The 11,206-nt window shown below is 53.1% G+C and overlaps 1 protein-coding gene across 1 annotated transcript; it reads left to right on the top strand.

Moving 5' to 3' along the window:
- The first annotated feature begins 1,552 nt into the window (after positions 1-1,552).
- On the top strand, positions 1,553-5,456 carry LOC128076261 (zinc finger protein 34-like). Its single transcript, XM_052673701.1, has 3 exons — positions 1,553-2,082; positions 2,992-3,090; positions 3,194-5,456. The coding sequence occupies exons 1-3, from the start codon at positions 1,716-1,718 to the stop codon at positions 4,051-4,053; spliced, it is 1,326 nt and encodes a 441-aa protein (XP_052529661.1). The 5' UTR covers positions 1,553-1,715; the 3' UTR covers positions 4,054-5,456.
- Positions 5,457-11,206: the final 5,750 nt, after the last annotated feature.

The following is an 11,206-nucleotide window of genomic DNA, read 5'->3' as shown; positions in this document are numbered from 1 at the left end:
CACCCAAGGTAGGAGCCCTTCGCGGCTCGTGCAGAGGAGCGCACGCTTCCTGCCCCCTGCCAGCAGCAGCGGGATCCGAGCGGGGAGCGGCACCGTGCGGAGCGGAACCGGCACTGCTGTAGCCCAGGCGGGAGCCCGGTCCCGGCTCCAGCTCCTGCCCAGCACAGCGGGTTTGCTGGGCCAGACGGGCTGCAACGAGGCGAGCAGCGGCTCCCAGGCGTGTTGCAGCCCGGGTTGTATATGGAGGGGCGCAGGAAGGAGTTGGAGCTGGGACAGCGAGGAAGTGATCAGAGGAGCTCAGCGCGCTCTGCTGCCCGGTCGACTCTCTGTAACACAGCCCAGCTGGGACTGCGCTTCTCCCTCTGGATCACGGGAGACACGAGAGGACCTCGCTGTGCAGCTCTGCACGCGTGGATTGATGGAAGCTTTCAACTCCCCGATGCCTGCTTGTGAGTGTCTGAATGCAAAGCCTCCAAGGCGGGAATTTCCACTCCCCTTTCCCTTCCCCGTCAGCCCGCAGTTTCCCTTTCGGGGACCCAGCAGGCAACATCTGCCTCTAGCGGCCCTTTCAGGGTTACCTTTTGTGCGCTTAGCGCTGGGCTGATGGCTCACCTGGGGTTGTGCAAACCCCTCCCAAGGTTTTTGTTCAGGCTGTCCCGGCAGCTGCCGGTGCCTTCAGCGCACAGCTGCGGGCCCTGAGCACGTCCAGCATCTGTGCCAGCCCCAGCACTGGGCTGTGTAATAGAGGCTGAAAAGCTGAGAGCGTGTGGGCTGACTGGAGCACACGTCGAGAACGCGCCCGAGCAGCACGTCAGTAAAGTGCAGCCCAGGCTGCCTCGTGCAAAGGGCGCACGGTGCTCAGAACCGTGCCCTGAAGTGAGCGCGGTGTGCGTGCGGAGCGGAATGGGAAGCGGCGCCCCCTGGTGGGGAGCAGGGAGATGCCGCCGCCGAGGCATTCTTGGTGCGGATGGCTGCAGCTGGCACGCATCCAGCGCGAGCCTTCAGGCCCTGAGCTGCCAGGCGGGCAGAAGCTGAAATAGTGGCAGCCGAAAGTTCAGCTCTGCCCAGCAGGGAGAACTGCAATGAGGATACTGGGCTTTTTGGGCTTGGAGAAGAGAAGGGTGGTGGGAAACCTCCTTGTGGCCGACCGGTCCTTTGGCAAAGCATGAACTAGAGGGGGAACAACTGTTGAAGTGTGTGGACAGAGACTGAACTGGGGAAGGGTTATAAAGTGAGACAGGGGAGAATTAGATTAGATATTAGGAGGAAGGTTTGCACTCAGAGGGTGGTGACGCACTGGGAGAGGTTCCCCATAGAGGCTGTGGATGCCCGATTGCTGGATGCATTTGAGGCCAGGCTGGATGTGGTTCAGGAGAGCCTGGTCTGGTGGATGGAGACCCTGCACGTAGCAGGGGCTTGAAACTGGATTTTCATTGTGGTCCTTTCCAACCCAGGCCATTCTATGATTCCGTGATTACCTTCAGGTCTTCCCTGTAGCACACCAGCTCAGAGAAGCTCATGAATTTCCAAACGAACCCTGGGTCTCTCACAGAAGATCTGTGTCAGCAAGGTGTGTTGACATGAAGCCGAGTGGGATCTCTGTCCAGGTGTGACCTTGAGAGCCATCCCTGACTGTGGGGAGATCCTGTCGTGCAGCCCTTTGCTGTGCAGGAGAGCTCAAGGGGCACTTGGGCTGCTCCCTGTTTAGGGGTAAGATGACTGCCTCCTTGCTATGCATTGTCTTTAGGCACACAGTCCATGTACCCTCAGCTGTTGAACCGGGTGTCAGTTCTTTGTGCCACCCAGTTGGAGTCAGCTTTGTGATTTGTAATCAGCTTCAGCCAGAGCATTACCAGTGCTGTTGCTGCTTGTGTTCCTGTGCAAGGCCTGCTGTGCCATCCCCCAGGCAGTGCCCTGCAGATGGGCTGTGGAGGGCTGGGCTGGGACAGGGACTGCTGCGTTCCCTCACAGCTCCCCTGCCATTTCTCTTGTCCCTGCAGGCTCCAGTTCAACTTCTGCCTTCCAGCTGGGATCATTTCAGCTGCAGGAGAGCAGCAGATGGCCACAGCACATGCATCTCAGGTAGGGGCTGGGGGAAGCAGGCAGGAGAGGCCGAGGGGCGAAGGATGTGAATGCAGGGGAGAGGGAGGTGGCCTCAGCCAGCGTGTGTGTGCTGGGGCCAGAGAAGCGGCTGGGACGGGAGTTTGTGTCCTGTGTGAGCTGCTTCCCTGGGCCTTGGCTGTTCCCAGCAAGGAGCCTCTTTGCTTGCAGGAGCCCGTGAGCTTTGCGGAGGTGGCCGTGTCTTTCAGCAGGGAGGAGTGGGCGCTGCTGGACCCTGCGCAGCGAGCGCTGTACCGGGACGTGATGCTGGAGACGTACCAGTGCGTGGCCTCGCTGGGTGAGGGCTTTGCTGCCTTTCCTCCTCGTTAGGGCGCCTTTGGCTGTGCAGAATGAGCCTCTGCAGGCTGGAGCTAGTAAAATTGCCATGCAGTTACATATTGATAACTACAACAGCAACTAAGGAAATACCGGGATGCGTGAGTTTCAGGAGGGATTTTTATGCACAGCAGACTCATAAACGCCCCAGAGTCAGTGCTGGCAAGCAGGCATCAGCCAGGAGGGAGAAAACCAGCCCTTGTGTTGGTGCACAGCATGATGTCACCAGCTCCAGCTAACAGGTGACTCCTTGCTTACTCCTTTACAATGCAGGATTTTGCATTCAGTTGCCATATACATTTTGATGCCTTGGTCATTGATATATTGTCAGAAAATAAACAAACTGTTCTCAAGTTAATTTTAAAGGAAATATCCCTTCACAATTTTCAGAGTTGTAAAAGCATTCTTTGCTGCAAAGGAAGCTGTGGGCCCAGTGTCATTGAGGCCCAAAGTGAGATTTCTCCCTGGGGAGTGGAGCTGTTGAACAGGCACTGTGCTAGAATGAGGGAAATGCTCTCATCTCCCCTGTTTTTCTCATTGAAGCTCCAATTCCAGCCCCCAAACCCATGCTGATCTTCCTGCTTGAAGGAGGGGAAGAGCCCTGGATCCCAGATGTGCGTAGCCCTGAGGCCGTGCCAGGAGACCTCAGCCCAGGTGAGGTGGTGGAGGGAAGGAGGAGTTTGGGTCTGGAAGAGCCGTCTCTGTCTGTGTTTTATTTTGGGCACTGTGTGCTATTTCTGGATTTCCTGTCATCCAGCAGGAACTGGGATTGCAGATATGCTGGAGGACCTGCAGGAAAGTGGTGTGGCCGAAAGGCGGTGGGGTGGTGTCTGTGTGGAAGAAATCAGAAGGGATGTCCAAGGAGGCCTGGAGCAAGGTCAGGGTGAGCAGCTCATGGAGCCACTGGGAAAGGGTCTGGGAAAGACAGGGAGGAGCCCATTGGACTTCAGCGTAGGTGAAAAGGAGCCTGAGGAACCCAGGAGCAAGAATGTGTGCCAGCAGAAAAAGCAGAATCCATGCACTGAGTGTGGAAATGGCTTTGAAAAAGATTCCAGCATCGTTAACCACCAGTGCATGCGCTCAGCAATGAGGCCATACAAATGCTGTGACTGTGGGAAGAGCTTCAGATGGAGATCCCTCCTCATCTCCCACCAACGCATCCACACGGTAGAGAGACCCTACGGGTGCTCAGAGTGTGGGAAGAGCTTCAAAAGGCGCTCTGATTTGAAGAAGCACCAGCGCCTCCACTTGGAGGACACAGCTTTCAAATGCCCTGAGTGTTGGAGGAGTTTCAAAGCCAGCTGCCTCCTCAACCAGCACCGACTCGTCCACACGGAGGAGAAACCCTACAAGTGCTCTGTGTGTGGGAAGAGCTTCAGATGGAGATCCCGCCTCATCTCCCACCAATGCATCCACACGGCAGAGAGACCCTACGGGTGCTCAGAGTGTGGGAAGAGCTTGAAAAGGCGCTCTGATTTGAAGAAGCACCAGCGCATTCACACAGGAGAGAGACCTTACAAATGTCCTGAGTGTTGGAGGAGCTTCAGAAACAGTTCCACGTTGAAACGCCACCAGCGCATCCACAGAGGGGAGAGAGCTTTTCAGTGCCCTGAGTGAGAGAAGATCTTTAAACGCACATCTGATCTCAACGCCCACCAGCGCATCCACAGCGCACACAGGCTGAAGAAGCATCCCAAGGTACGGCCGACCTTCAAAAGCAAATCCCTTGAGCAGAGGAAGAGCTCTGCAGCCAAACTCAATGCTCTTTCTCTTTCTTTGCACAAGAATTATGCATAATGCTCTCCTCCAGCTGCAGTTGCTGTGTTGAGCGGCCAAACAAAGGAGAATCCAGAGTGGGATGTGTCACAGCCACTGGAAACCCTCTGCCAGGTGGCCCGTTTCTGGCAGGGCTGTGTGCATGAGAGTCACCTCTTACCTCCCCTGCAGAAACTCCTGTGCTGTGGGGCAGCACAAAGGAAACCTCAGCTTTGCTGATACGTCACCAGGAAGGAAGAAATCCTGTCTGCAGGGAGTGTGGGAAGAGCTTCATCTGGAGCTCAACCTTCAGTCGACGCCAGAGAACCAACCCAAGAGGAGAGTCCCAGTGAGTGCCGTGACTGCAGGAAGAGGTCTGTCCACAGCTGGCAGTTCATCACACACCGGTGGATCCACGTGAGGAACCCTACAGATGTGCAGCCTGCAAGAAGAGCTTTGGGCACAGCTGGAACCTGCTGAGGTACCAGAGTGTCTGCACTTGGGTGGAGTCCAATCCGTGCCTGCACCAGTGAGTTCACGTGGCAGGAAGCCTTAGAAATGCCTCAAGTGTGAGAAGGGCTTTGTGCAGAGTGCAGAGCTCCTCACTCACAGGAGATGGCACTCATGGAAGAAGTGCTACAAATGTCCCATGTGTGGGCAGAGCTTTTGCCAGGGGATCCACTCAGTGCAGAGACCCTAGAAATGCCTGCGCTGCAGGAGGAGCTTCATCCTGAGCTTGAGCTCCATTAAACATTGCCCAGTCGATGTGATAAAGTGGCCCTGCAAGTGTCCCTGGTGCAGGAAGTTTCTCTCAGGGCTGGCACCTCATTTCTCATGGGAAAAACTCCTGCAGAGAGACCTTGCGGATGCTGGCGAGCCCAAGGATGAGGGAGAGCCCAATTCTTCACCCCACACAGGAGGAGTTTGCAAAGGAGATGGCACCACTGGCACCCTCTGCAGAAGGGATTTAACCCAGGAGCTGCAGATGGCCTTTCCTTGCTACCCAAAGCAGTTCTCTCACCACACTCGCTTTCCTCTCCTGCTCTGCCTGCCAGCAGCTTTCTGATGCCGTTTCCTAAGGAGAAGCGGCTGTGCAGGGATGTTCTATGTGCCTGTGTGCATGTGTTGCTCTCAGTAATTTGTGAGTGCACTGATGAACCTGAGGGAAGGGTCAGGAGAGCAGTAACGTGGCTCTTGGAGGTATTCTGAGAATCATCTGTAGAGGAAAGGGAAGGGGGTGAATAAAGTAGCTGAGTTGTTCTGAAGTTTTCTTCACTGTGGTCTTGTTTTTTGTTCTGAAAATAAATGTCAGCATGTGCAATGAGGAGAGGGAAAGGTGCAATCAGGATTTGGCTTGGGTGCCTCCTCCAGCCCAGTGCTTGCTTCTGGGGAAGGCATTTCTTTCACACAACCCTATCAACCTTCCTAACTGTGTTGCACATTGGTTCTACTGCTGTTCTTGAATGCTTTGATCAGCTGGTCAGAGCAGCTGTGTGACACCAAGCCTTGTTTGCCTCCAATAAAGCTACAAAAAGCTGAGCTTGTTCTTCCTAAAGGCACCATCCCAAGTTTCAGGAGGTGGCAGGAACAGAAAGCAATGCAAATCCTCAGGGTGCACCAGCAGCTCATTCCCACAGCACAGAGATATCAGAGTGCTCTCCAGTGTGTGCTTGCCTTGCAAGTGATCCCTTTAGAGCTTGAAAGGTTTTGCTTTGACCTTGGCAAGGTGTGTCTGAGACCTCCTGCAGCAGGGCCGTCACATTTGCTGGGCTCAGCTAAAGCTGCTGTGCTTGGAATGTGTTTTGAGGAAGTGAAGGTTGATTTTGGTGAGCCAGTGGTTTTCCATTTTTTTTCCCCTGAAAAAAAATCATTGTAACCTTGGATTTCCCCCCCTGTTTTGTCATTCATCATGTTTAGTTGGATTAAGAGTCAGAAAACTCAGTTTTTTTCATCTGCCTCTGATCTTCCCATCTTTTCCTCTGTTCTGGGGAAAGTCCTTCTGTTGCGGACATGAGTCCCTGCAGAGTTGTGGCTGCAGTGCCCCATATGCAGGAACAGGAGCATTTCTGATGCGACATTGGTTTGTTTTCCTTTTGGTGGTGGAATGGTGGGCATGGAGGAGGGGGCCTTCCATTCTCGGTGTGGATGTTCACTTTGGAGGTTTTGTCTTGGTGAATTCTACCAGTAGTTGTATCCACCCCACAGAGAGCTGTGCCCTCTGTGTCATAGGTCACCTCTGCACCCATGGAATCAACACAGGCACAGACAGAGCTCCCAAAGGAACAACCAGCCCCCCAGGTGCCCATGTGCAAGGCTGTTAGGTGTTACTGGTTTTTCGCATTGGCCTCCAAAGTCGGAGGCCCTGTGTGCTGCAGCATCATCAGCATGAGTGAGAGGTGGTGGGAACGGTCCTGTGACGGGTGTGCTGTGTGTGATGGATGGCTCTGGGCTCTGCAGTGCAGGTGAGATGGGATGGGGCAGCTGTGTGTACTGGCGGGCTGGATGGAATGGAGCTCACGGTAATGCTGGAAATATCCAAGCCATGTTTGTCAGGACGGTATCTCCGATTAAAGCAGAATTTATTCGCGATTGCAATGGTGGCGTCCTGCAAGTAGGAGCGCAGCTATGGACAGAACATGGCAGCCTTTAGACCCTGATTTCTCCCCCCTTTGCCTTCTCCCCCTGCCCTGTTTCCCCTCTGGCTGGGTACTCCAGGTTCATAACCTTATCAGAAGGCTTTACGTTTGTTGATTACTTGTTAATTTGTTTGCTATCTGGTCTCAGTCCTGCTGTCTCCAAGGTGTCTCAACACCCTTCTTGTTCAGGTTGAAGTGATTCTGTTCAGAGTCCTTGTTCAACAAAGGAAGGGAGGTGCCCAATCTTCCTCAACACCTTCTTCAGTCACTCCCCAGGCATGTAATGAATCGTCCTTTTCAATTGCCAGGATGCTGTTGCAGTGCGTGTGACATATTCTCAATACTGGCTATACAGAAGTTGTTACTAGCTTATACATATATATTCACACATATTACTTTACTTATGTACCAAATATGTGTTGTTGGGGAAGATTTCTCTAGGGCATTACCAATAAAATCTATCAGAGAACCCCAATAATGTAGAAAGGCCCCTGAAAAGAACTATTAGTTCCAATAAATGACCCAAATAGTAGAGAAGCCATGAAATGGACAAAATTCTTATTTTGTTCCTGATGCAGAAACAACATTCAATTCCCACCAGTAATGACGTGGTTGAAAGCCTCTGGGTGTGGATTAAGGGACAAGGAACTAAAGCGGATGTCAGTGTGGGAGTCTGCTCTAAGGCACTGAGCCTGGATGATGGTACCAATCAATTATTCTTCATTCTGTAAAGGAGTATCTCAAGAACAGCCTTACTTCTGAGTGGGTGACCAACTTCCCGGAAATTGAGGGCGGTGCTATGATCTGATTTGCTCAGCCTGACATGAGATGTTGGTTTCATTTCTGCATGGAGATGAGTGCTGAGTGGTTCATACGCAAGGCCAAGGTGCCTTCTCTGTGCTGCGGGGTTTCTTCTGTGGTCCAGGAATGCAGGATCGCCTCGCCTCCGAGTGTGCTGACAGCATTTATCAACACGAGCGGTGACCTACTCTTCATCTGCTCATTTCTGCTCGAGGCACAGCGAGGCGTCTCGTCCCGACACCCACGGTGCCACCAAGCCCTGCAGCGTCCCTGCGTCACAGATCTGAGTTTCTCGGGCCGGAGACGGATGAGGGTCAGGAAAACAGCCAGAACTCGTGCCCCGAGAAGCACGCTGAGAAAGCAGGGAGTAACAGAAAGACAGGGAGCTGTTGGAGAGGGTCCAGAGGAGACCTGCGACGATGATCAGGGGACTGGAGCCTATGAGGAGAGACTGAGGGAGCTGGGCTTGTTCAGCCTGGAGAAAGCAAGGCTGCGGGGTGACCTCGTTGCAGCTTTTCACTACCTAAAGGGAGCCTAAAAACAGGAGGGAAGCAACTCTTTGAAGGGGTGGATGATACCCATCAATTATTCTTAATTCTGTAAAGGAGAATCTCAAGAACGGCCTCTCCTGAACTGAGGAGTCACTGGCTTCCCAGTAAAGTAGGGGTTGTAGCACACAGCCAGTGAGTTCTGTGGTTTTCATGGCCAGCTGCTCTTGTGTGAGTGCTGAAGTCACCCGGGAGATGCTCAGACATCTCACAGCAGTGGAGAACTTTGGCTTCCTTAAGGGACTCAGTGGGCAAAATGCAGCATGAAGGCGATCATTTTGCTTCTCAAATCTTCCTACTGCTGATGTTACCTGCAGTCACCATCGAGGAAGGATGGCTACGTGGCAGAGGGCACGCAAACATGGTGCAGCTCGCTGATCACCAGCTGGAGAGTTACAGAACCCAGCTTGTCTGAATTGCTAACGTGGCGAGGACACAGGACGTGGTGGATACAAAGAAACAGAAGCAATAACTGAAGGAATAAAGATGGGAGGGGTTGGCATTCAGCTTTGAGCACCAATGATGAGCTCGCTTTTGTACTTTGTGTGAGGATTATTAAGACATGTATAAAAGAGAATCTTTGGTAACCAATAAATGAGTTTTGCTGATTACTCATATTGAGCGCCAGGTTCTCGTTACCACAGACTGTTCTCACAGCCTGTGAGTGAGGAAATGCAAAACTGCAAGAGAAGGAATTCAATGAGGGTTTGATGTCCCTTAGCAGTCTGTCCGATGCGGCAGCAGCAAGAGGAAAAGGCTGGCTGTTACAAACTCACTGTAGAGCTTCAGCAACTGAGGATAATGCCCAGCAGCATTAAAGTCATACCTGGTGTGGTGCTCAAACTGCCATCTATCGATGCTGTGCTCATGATCTTTTACTACAATGTGTAACACACCCACAGCAGTGGCGTTAAACAAAGAAAAAATGAAGGCATGGTGAATTTAAGCTTCTCTTTAATGGAGTAAGCTCTTCACCATCCCCCACCAAGGCCATTCTCTGTTCTCTTTAACAGCACCACACGGGGTTGCAAATGGAAATGCTGCCATCACAGCCTCTCATGACATCACTGCTGTTGTCACAGTCTGAGATCTTTAGCTCCACGTGCCAGGATCCGATTTGCTCAGAGCGACACGAGATTTTTGTTTCATTGCTGCACAGAGACGAGAGCTGAGTGGTTCGTGCACAAGGCGAAGGCGCCTTCTTTGTGCTGCGGGATTTCTTTGGTGGACCAGTGCATGGGAACTGCTGAATCACGGCCTGAACCTCTGATTGATCGCCTGAGGCGAGCACTGGGTCAGCCATGGCAGCACGGTGAAGGCGATTCTCCTGTGCTGCAGGAAGCCTGGCTGCACCTCTCCCAGACCCACTGCAGAGCTGGCTGCCGGTGGGGAAGGATCTCTGCTGCAGATCCCCCCTGCAGCGGGCCCAGGGCACGGCTGAGCTTCCTATCTATTCCCTTGTTGTTATTCTCCTCTGCTTTGCCAAACCCTCTTCTTTATTTCATAACTGTAAAGTCTTCATGTTCACTGATGACAGGCTTGGCAAGCCAGGCAGCCAAATATCCTAGAACTTACATCCTGTCCTCTCTATGGAACTTTTATAAATGGAGAATGCTGCCCCCCCTAGAGAAAATTATTCCAGGGCCGATCTGTGCGTCCTTACCCAGTGCGTTACGCCGGGAAGAAAAGATGATCTGCGCTTCAGCTGCTGTCCCATGGCCCTGAAGTTCCTTCCGATAGGCCTTGACCCCAATGTCGCTCCTTATCTCTCCCTGTATGGAAAAGCACTGAGGGGTTTTGCTCTGGCCGTGCCGGCTGTGGCATTTCCTGGTGGCATCGCTCTTTCAGGCCCCAGTAAGACAGCAGACTTCCCTAAGAGGAGCTGCGCCACACAGCAGTTGGAGGCGATTCCCCCTTGACAAATTAACGCCAGTTTGTTCAGTGATGTGGTCTGGATGTCTGGGAAAGGCTTTTCCTTGTTTGGTTTGTCGAGTCTGAGCCACTCTTGCCCACCGTCGGCCCTTCCACGTCCTGTGCCCCACACAGCTTGTAGAGGCACCTGGGGGTCGGTAGAGCAGGCAAAGATTTCGGTTTGTAGCTTTGAGTACAGACTTGCTTCCATCCTCTCTTTTCCTTTCTGTTCTGACAACTTTTTTCCTCACCCAGCTGGGGCAAACAGGCTGCCTGTGGTCTTGCAGTGTTTTTTCCTCCTTTGAAATAACCTACTCGTGCGTGGGTAGTTTCCCTACTCCTCCTTGTTGTCTGCGATGATACTTTTTGGCTGTGTATTTCGTCCTGTAGCCCAGCCACAAGGCAAAGCAGATGATCTGCCTCCTCGCATCTGTTTTACCTGCTGCTCTGCCGTGCCAGTGAAAGGCTCCTGCGCCCGGCCAATGCAGAGGAGGTCTGGGCAGCTCCATAGGCGGCTCCTGATTCAGTCACGGTTGCGGCGCCCTTCCTGGCAGAGGCAGATGCTGTGACTTTCCTTTGGGTGGAGACCAGCACTAAATCTGTGACCTTGGAGGGTGGTAATTGTGCGCTTGGAGCAGGACAGCCCTGTGCTGTGAGGGTGAGGAGCATCTAATGAAAACCTCATGATGAGGTTCAACAGAAGCAAGTGTAGAGTCTTGCATCTGGGGAGGAATAATTGCATGCACCAGTACAGGTTGGGGGATGAGCTGCTGGAGGGGAGCTCTGCGGAGAGGGACCTGGGTGTCCTGGTGGACGGCAGGTCGGCCATGAGCCAGCAGTGTGCCCTTGTGGCCAAGAGGGCCAATGGCATCGTGGGATGCATTAAAAAGAGCGTGGCCAGCAGGTCGAGGGAGGTGATCCTCCCCCTCTACTCTGCCCTGGTAAGACCTCATCTGGAGTACTGCGTCCAGTTCTGGGCTCCCCAGTACAAAACAGACAGGGATCTCTTGGAAAGAGTCCAGCGGAGGGCCACGAAGATGGTGAAGGGCCTGGAGCATCTCTGCTATGAGGAAAGGCTGAGTGAACTGGGTCTGTTCAGCCTTGAGAAAAGAAGGCTGA

This window comes from Tympanuchus pallidicinctus, unplaced genomic scaffold, assembly GCF_026119805.1.
Source record: "Tympanuchus pallidicinctus isolate F22 unplaced genomic scaffold, pur_lepc_1.0 scaffold131, whole genome shotgun sequence".
Classification (NCBI taxonomy): domain Eukaryota; kingdom Metazoa; phylum Chordata; class Aves; order Galliformes; family Phasianidae; genus Tympanuchus; species Tympanuchus pallidicinctus.
This window is presented reverse-complemented; position numbering and strand designations above follow the sequence as displayed.

Excerpts from the sequence above, each read along its gene's own strand:
- LOC128076261 (XM_052673701.1), top strand. The coding sequence starts at position 1,716 with ATGACTGCCTCCTTGCTATGCATTGTCTTTAGGCACACAGTCCATGTA. Across the intron at positions 2,083-2,991 it reads CCACAGCACATGCATCTCAG|CCCCCAAACCCATGCTGATC; the intron begins GTAGGGGCTGGG and ends CTCCAATTCCAG. Across the intron at positions 3,091-3,193 it reads GCCAGGAGACCTCAGCCCAG|CAGGAACTGGGATTGCAGAT; the intron begins GTGAGGTGGTGG and ends CCTGTCATCCAG.